This window comes from Microtus ochrogaster, chromosome 19, assembly GCF_000317375.1.
Source record: "Microtus ochrogaster isolate Prairie Vole_2 chromosome 19, MicOch1.0, whole genome shotgun sequence".
Lineage (NCBI taxonomy): Eukaryota > Metazoa > Chordata > Mammalia > Rodentia > Cricetidae > Microtus > Microtus ochrogaster.
Window position 1 is genome coordinate 366,100 of NC_022021.1, and position 8,282 is coordinate 374,381.

Consider the following 8,282-nt stretch of genomic DNA (forward strand, 5'->3'; position numbering starts at 1 on the left):
CGTGGTCCCCCCACCCTATGTCCCAGCGCATCCCGCTGTGGTCCCTCCAGTGTCCTGGCGCATCCTGCTGTGGTCCCTCCAGTGTCCCAGCGCATCCTGCCGTGGTCTCCCCAGTGTCACAGTGCATCCTGCTGTGGTCCCTCCCTCGGGATGCTGGATTGAATTTGATGACATGATGCTGGGGATGCGCCCACCAATGACACAGTCAGTTAGACAAGGAAGTCTACATATGTAGGGGAAAGAACTGCCTCCCCCAGAGCCTCAGGCTGGGAGGAAGAAAGCCATTGAAACCTGACTTCGTGGTTCTCAGAGAGAAGGATGGCCCCTGTCGTGGAATGCATGCTACAGCTGCAGAGTGCTTTCCTCTGAGCTGGGGCTTGAGGAAACAGAGTAATTCTATAATTACCAAGGGAAACCATTTTTAAAATTTTGCTGTTGAGCCCCTGGCAGGGACTCGGCCTCCCCATGAAACATTAATCTTCATTTCATCAAAGTTTTAAGCAGTACTGCCAAAGGAGCAGTCTTTATTTTAAACCAGGTCAGTGGATATGGAAACCTTCCAGGCTGGCTGGCCGGGCAGGACCTTTCCTGTGGCCTTGTCGCAATCTCTCCCGTCAAGCCTCAGCTTTGAGATGCTTTCCTGATGACGGACTGCTTCTGTCTGTTGCTTGAAGATCTGTGGGTATTGAAACAAAGTGTCTTAAGGACATCTGAGGGGAGGAATTTTCATTTCCACGCTTTCAAGCACGCCGCTGGAGTATGAACTTCTCACGTGACTATTTTGTTAGTGTCAGAAGTGTCATAGTATAGTTGGTTTAAGCCAGGACTTGATCAGGAATTGATTCCTGTGTGCGCATCCGTTGCTCAAGGCTGTGTTTTTGTTCTCTCTCCTAGGATTCATGGTTGGTAGAGACTATGAAGCTGAAGGGATTGCTAAAGATGGTGCCAAGATGGTGGCTGCTGTAGCCTGTGCCAAAGTGCCTAAGATCACTGTCATTATTGGGGGATCCTATGGGGCTGGAAACTACGGCATGTGCGGCAGAGCATACAGGTGGGTGGGCGCCACAGCCTTCTTTGAAAGAATTGCAGATGGTCATGTTAAAGCCAGGCGGTGGTGGTACATGCCTGTAATCCTAGATCTTAGTGGGTGGAGGTAGGGGGAGAGTTCAAGGCCAGCCTTGCTATAAAGCAAATTTGACACCTGCTTGGGCTACAGAAGACCCTCTATGCAAACAAAACAAAAGTAAACAATCAGTTTATTCCAGACCTGGGGTCTGAAATGACACTCAGCACACTTAGCCTTTAATCTGGAGTGGGCTCTGCTTACAGGCCTTTGCCACCATGCCTGACTGCACTGGACAAGCATGGACAAGCATGATGATTCCTTTCTTTCTCCCCAGCCCAAGATTTCTCTACATGTGGCCAAATGCACGTATCTCGGTGATGGGTGGAGAGCAGGCAGCCACCGTGCTAGCCACCGTGGCAAAAGACCAGAAGGCACGGGAGGGAAAGCAGGTGGGTGACCCCTTCCTCGTGTGGGTCTGGCTGTCACCGGCAGAGCACCCAGGCTACCTGTGCGCCCTCGGGGAGGATGTTGAGGCTCCACTCCCTGGTCCTAAGCATGCTGGGCAAGCATGGGACCGCCAACCTGTACCTGCAGCCCCAGAAATTCCTTAGTACTGGACACAGACACACTGGCTTCTTACTCTTCTGTAACTGGTGAGATCTCGGGAAATCCATTTACTCCTTTTTGGCCCTATAGCTATGTGTTCTTGCTGTGGCTTATGTGCACTATTGTCTCATCAGAGGAAAGGAATGGGACACCTACTTGGTGTGTGACATGGGCTTTGACCTGCCAGCAGGGATCATGTGGTCAGTGATGGAATCTGAAGAACTAGGATGGTGCAAAGCCACTCGTGTCTCTCACCCCTCTTTGTGTGTGTGTGTGTGTGTGTGTGTGTGTGTGTGTGTGTGTGTGTTAAATGCACACAGTCATGTATGAGAATGTCAGTGCATGGGATGTCAGGATAACCTCTGGTATTGTCCTTACCTTTCACCTTGTTTAGACAGGGTCTCTTTTGTTGTTTTTCTGCTGGGTACGTGAGGCTAGCTCTCTTGTGAGCTTTCAGGGAGTCTCCTGTCTCTCCTCTCATCTCGCCATAGAAGTTCTGGGATTGCAATTTGTGCTGCATGTCCAGCTTTTACATGGATTCTAGGGATTGAATTCAGGTCCTCTTGGTTTTTGCGGCAAGGGCTTTTACCTACTAAACTCTCTCCCCAGCCTGCCTCTTTGTCTCGACCTGGCAGCAGGAACTCTGTAGACTTAAGTTGGTGTCTTAAATTCACTTTAGTGCCAGCTACAGCAAAGTGGTAGCTTTGCTTCGTGCATGTGCCCAGGTGGAGGAGGCCAAAGTGGGTGCTGTTGCTACTGTAGGTGGTGGAGTAAGTCCGCCTGGTGTTTTGAAGGAATGTTTGAACTTTAGCAAATAAAACAGTCCCTTGCTAAGTAACCAGTCTTCGGTTCATTTAATGTATAGATATTTAAATTATTCCTTTTCATATACATATCAGAGGGTCTCCCTCCAGTGGCTATTCACCTCTGCACTTAAGTATGTGTGTAAGAAAGGGTGAGGTTTGCATGAAGCAAGTTGTTTAAGTATAGCTGTTTATTTGCTTATTTATTTTACTGGGGGTTGAAGCCAAATGCTAGGCAAGTGGTATACATCCCTAACCCAAGAATATTTCAAAGTTGAAAAATGTATTCTCCTATAATTCTCCTATAAAGATCTAGGATTAAAGGTGTGCTCCACTATGCCTGGTCTTTTCCATCTTGTTGGTTTCTGTGTGTTGCCCTGGCTGTTCTGGAACTTGCTCTGTAGATCACAGAGATCCACCTGCCTCTGCCTCCCAAGTGTGCTAGGCTTAAAGGTGTGCGCCACCACACCGGCCCTTCTTTTTAGCTTGAGATTGTTAAAGCGTTTTAATTATATGATATGACTTATATCCACTATTGTACCCTGGAGGAACACAGTGACGTGTGACGTCTTGGTTTTAGCTTTGTGTTGTATGGCCTCGGTGTGGTGTCTTTGATGACGGCTAAACCTCGTCCCAGGCAAGATCATATATGTTAAAGCATCATTTGCAGTCTGTCTCTGTGCAAACGTTAGTTGCACCCTAATGGTTCACAGAGTGTATCTTTATCCAGAGGAGTCAGTCCCAGGGATGCGGACTTCCTGTCTCTTTTCTTTCAGTTCTCCAGTGCTGAGGAGGCAGCTTTGAAAGAACCTATCATTAAAAGGTTTGAAGAGGAAGGAAACCCTTACTACTCCAGTGCAAGGTGAGTGCAGGCCTTCTCTCTGCCCCTGAGGGGGCTCCTGGCATCCGAGGCAGCAGCTTCACAGAGACCTGAGCTCTTGGGATGGTTGACCTTCAGAGGGCATTAATGTAGTGTCTGGCTAGGCGTGATGGTGCAAACCAGATATCCTGCCATTTGGGCATCTCTGGCAGGAGAATTGAAGTTTGAAGTCTGCTTGTGCTATATAAAAAGACCTTGTTTAAATAACAAAACTATTGCCTGGACAAATGGGTTACTCTTACACTATCGTTCATCCATGCTAAACTGCCGCCCCCCTCCCAGGCTTCCTTGCTCTGTAGCTCCACCTCCGTTTCCCACACAGCCCACCCCAGTTAGGGTATCCACAGAGGTGGACCTTGTAAGGAGCTGAGAATAAGGGTTCTAATCCTTACATATTCCGGAGCTGCTCCTAATCTCTGCTTGAGCACATGGATTTCCGTGTGGCCCTCCTAGTGGTTTGGCCGCCCCCTTGCTTTAAGCGGGAGACTGACCGATCACCGATTGGTACTGGTTAACAAGTGTGCTTGCATGCTCAGAAGGTGATTAGTCACAGCCGGGATCCACATGTCAGTGCCAAGTAATTACCTCAGACACCATTGCGGCGGCTGTTGGCTGTTTGTTTTCTGCGCGGCATAATCATAATGAGGTAATAAATTCTCGCTGTCTGTCCCAGCTGGAGACTGCTGGTACGGGCTTTCAGATGGTTTTTCCAATGACTGTAATGTTCAGCGTTATGAAGACTAATCTAAGCCATGTCTTCTTTCTTCCCTTGGGCAGAAGGAGAAAAGAATAAATACCAGTGTCTTCTAAAATTAGGTTATGCTTTGAATCATGCCCTTTACTGGTAAGGGCAGACTGGAGAGAAGGGGGGAAGAAAATAGGAAGCTTAGAATCCATTTCAGTCATTGGAATTCATCCCCGTGGCCAGCATTGCTCTTGGCAGTAGAGTACAAAGACTAAAGTGTATGTTAATCAGTTTGAGTTCAAATAATAACATCTGAGATTTGTTGTTGTTTGGCAACAGGATTTCATTACCGCCCAAACTGGCTGAGTAAGAACTGGCTAAGTGTCGGGGTGATCTTGAACTCCTGAGCCCCCTCCCTGTTTCCACCTCTGGGATGACAGGTGTCGCTCAGGTGTCCCCAGCAGTTTCTGCAGTGCTGGGACTGGGGTCAAACCCAGGGCCTCTAGCATGGTGGATCAGCACTCTACCATCTGAGCTATGCCCTGAGTGTATTTGTGTGCCGCGTACCACGGCCCTGGTCTGCGCTCTATGCGCTAGACCCCAGTTTGCGAGCTTTGGGCAAGGGGCTGGAGGTTGAGAACACAGACGCAGAGACAGACCAACACACAGACCTTTAAACACTGATACCAAAGCCCCTCTTTATTAGCACCATGTAGGCTTAAATACACTACAGTCAGTGGCCAACAGGTGAAAATCCCATCCTCTTAGCCTCTAAGCTAGGCACAGCTTCTAGTAACTTTAATTAGAAGGTTCTAGGAGGGAAGAGCAGCTGAAGGCCAGGACTCATTAATCCCAACATTTGTGAGTTTTCAAAAGGCCTGTTTGTCTTCATGCTATTTGTATATATGTATGTATATATGTGTTTTTACCCCACAGACAAATATTGTGAAGGTCATTGGTTCATTTAATTAGCAACAAAGTACTTTATAATCTTTGGTTTGAGCAACAAAGATGCACCCCACTTTGTCATAGTGCAAACAGACATTCAGTGGTAGCAGCCAGTAGAGGCAGAGGAGCTGCAGGGAGCCATGTGAGAGATCTAAAATAAATACAAAATAAAGCACATAGATACGCTCACTGGCAGTGCTTCCCAGGAAGGTTTGGCTGAAATCCTCAAGGCCGGTTGAACTTGAAAGACAGAGACTTTTATATGAACCATGAACTAAAATGAGTCATCTTTTGGGAAAGATTGCACCCTTTATTATTGTCATGCTAACGTTAATATTTGTTAATAGGTTACATTCCAGGCATCAGTGAGCATGGCTGAGTAGATATATCTTTGGGAATAAATTTAGAAAGTCGGGAGGGTTTGTCTATTAATTTACAGGTGCTTAATCGTGCTGTTGAAACAGCTGTTGGCCTGGAGGCAGCAACCTTCTCCTACAGGTGACTTCCAAGCTGGCTTGGAATGTTATCATGTTTGGTCAAGCCCAGATTAACAGTTGTTCTCTGGCTTCCTTAGACTTGAACATGGTAGAAGCCAGCTGTCTGGATTATCTCCTATTATTAGAGCCTCTGTTTCATTGCCTGTTTTCCTGGGGGGCTTCATTGCTCAGCGCCAGCCCTGGTGCTCCCTTTCTGGCACACAGGACATCGCTCAAGTGTTGCACTCCAGCTTTCCCAGGCCTTTCATTGAACCTCTTCCTTGGGCAATTCTTCAAGTCACTAACAAGCCCTTCCCTCATTGCTTGGAGGATTCTGTTGCTCTCAGGCTCCCAAGGGATAACCAGTCCACCTACCTGTTCACAGTCCCCAAAACAGCCTTCTGTCCATTGGCCATTGATATACAGGGTCCCTGTGATGATTGTTTTATGAGCAAAGATGCAGTTCCTGGCTGCCTGTGTTTAATAATCGCTGTGACATCCAGATGCTAGACACATCTGGGTAGAGAAGGGGAAACTGCTGCTCACTAATAACCCCCACAGGGTGGCATTCCTCATTTGGCCAGGGGCTCACATCTACAGAAGGCTGAGGCAGGAGGATCACCGCAAGTTCCAGGCAAACCTGGTCTATAGAGTGAGACCAGTCTTTTCAAAAAAAGTCTAACAAACAATTAAAAAAAGTCAAAAAAGTATTGTTTCTCATTCGTTTTTCTTTATGCATTTGAGAATGCCAATGAGAGCAAACTAAAGTCTCTACTCAAAGGTTTTTCTTTAAAGCAGTTTAAGGGTTTTTTTAAATTTTTTTATTGTAACACAAAAATGAAGAATGGCATTTTCAATTACTTATTTTATTAATAAAATGTAGCGAGGCTTATGCAGTGATTTTTGAGTTGCTAAGAGTTTTGGGTAATGTGCTTTTTGCTGTAAGGTCACTGGGTTGTGTTTATGGGACTCCCCACGTTAAAGAAAAAAGCAGATCAACGTGATTGTTACATTTCTGTGAGTAGCAAAGGAACAGGAAGTCTTTTAAAGAAAAGCCTGAAGCTCCGCCTGGCATCCCTGGTTGTGAGCACTGTCTTTCTTAGTTCCGTGCTCAAACTTGACTTCCGGTTGGTGACTCCAGTAAGCAGGCGCTAGTCAAGAGCTCTGTGTGTGTGTGTGGGGGGGGGGGGATCCTCTCAGTGATTCTGAGCATGACAAGGAGGGATGGCGGCTTGATGGCTGAGTCACAGTGACCATTCTCCTCTTTCCACAGGCTGTGGGATGATGGGATTATTGATCCCGTGGACACCAGGCTGGTTCTGGGACTTAGCATCAGTGCAGCCCTCAATGCACCCATCCAGAAGACTGACTTCGGCATCTTCAGAATGTAGCCAGGATACAGAACATGTTGCCACATGCACACATGCCACACGTGCAAAAATCAACATGTGTGACTAAGCCTTAAAACTTGGGATTTACTGGACATGTAACTGTCACAGGAATTCTTTTCTTAACAGTATGTTGCACTTTTTAATTGTAAAAATCAGTGAGAATATCTGCTTGATGAGCTTTGACTTTTTAAGATTTTCCTTGAAGATATTTTCCATGGCTCATTTTTATCACCCATGAAATGAAGAGAGTAATTTGCAATTATCCGTGAGTACCACAAATATGAAAATAAAACTCTATCTATTCAAGGGTTGTTGAGATGATTTACATAAAATTGTATTACCCCTGAAGTGGTTGTTCTATTAATTACATTTGATATTTCAGCACCCTTATGTGTATGTGCATATGTGTGTGTGTGTGTGTGTATGCATGTGTTTTTGTGCTTGTGTGTACATGTAGCCATCAAAGACCAACTTTAGGCATTGTTTCTCAGGAGCTATCCATACTGTTTTTAAGCTTCATTTTATTTTTGTTTATGTGTATATGTTCTAAGTGTGTGTTTTGTGGTCGGAGGACAACAGCACAGGCTGTCCTGGTGCTGCGGTCCCAGGGAGCTCTGAACCTCTTAGTGTGGGTTCTGGGGACCGAACTCAGGTCCCCGGGATGATGAACAGCAAATACTCTTAACCACTGAGCTGTCTCTCCAGCCCCATGCACCTCGTTCTTTGAGACAGGCTCTCACTGAGTCTAGAGTTAACTGCTTCAGAGAGGCTGGCTTGCTGGGGAACCCCTGGATTCCTCCTGCGTCTGCTCCTTGCCACTGCAAGTGTGCCCCACCACACCTGACTTTGTGGGTTCTAGAGGTAAAATTGGGTTCCTTCCCATTCTTGCGTGGCAAACACAGTATCTTCTGAGCCATCTCCTCAGCCTTCGGCACACTCACTCTGAAGAAGCCACCATCCCATCTCCGTAGGAGTCAAACTTGCCACTGCATGTACTCCAGGCTGCTTTCCCCTCCGTTCTCCCCTCTGTCATTTCCAGGCTCTACTGCCCACAACCTTCCCCAAGGTCACCTGACTTCCATATTGCCGACACGCTGCAGCTGGTTCTTTTTTCTGCCCTCACCAGATGATGGGACTCGGTAGTATCCTCTTTGCTTGAACACTGCCCTCTGAAATGCTGTCCTTAGCTTTGATGGTGTGACCCTGAGTTTCCTACCAACCTCATGAGCTCCCTCTGTAAGGTGTTTCCCCTTGAGATCCATTCTCCCTCACTTTATCTTAATTTTCATTCTTGTGCTAAACTATTCAAATAGCACAAGTATTCTTTTTTATTTTTTATTTATTTTTATTTATTTATTTATTTATTTTTTTGGTTTTTCGAGACAGGGTTTCTCTGTAGCTTTGGAGCCTGTCCTGGAACTCCCTTG

General features: G+C 46.5%; 1 protein-coding gene across 2 annotated transcripts in view; it reads left to right on the forward strand.

Annotated features, from left to right (window-relative positions):
• The window catches only part of Mccc2 (methylcrotonoyl-CoA carboxylase 2), a 71,678-nt gene that overhangs the window by 58,966 nt on the left and 4,430 nt on the right, over window positions 1–8,282 (forward strand). Inside the window, exons 14-17 of one of the 2 annotated variants that reach the window (XR_003377794.1) lie at window positions 895–1,051; window positions 1,401–1,515; window positions 3,252–3,337; window positions 6,738–7,120. Coding sequence is in view for 1 of the 2 variants with exons in the window: in XM_005356424.2 (XP_005356481.1) it covers window positions 895–1,051; window positions 1,401–1,515; window positions 3,252–3,337; window positions 6,738–6,855 (476 nt within the window). In the remaining variant the exon portion in view is untranslated. Of the gene's footprint in view, window positions 1–894; window positions 1,052–1,400; window positions 1,516–3,251; window positions 3,338–6,737; window positions 7,211–8,282 lie in introns of those variants that run through there. The other variant, XM_005356424.2, reaches the window with a different exon arrangement.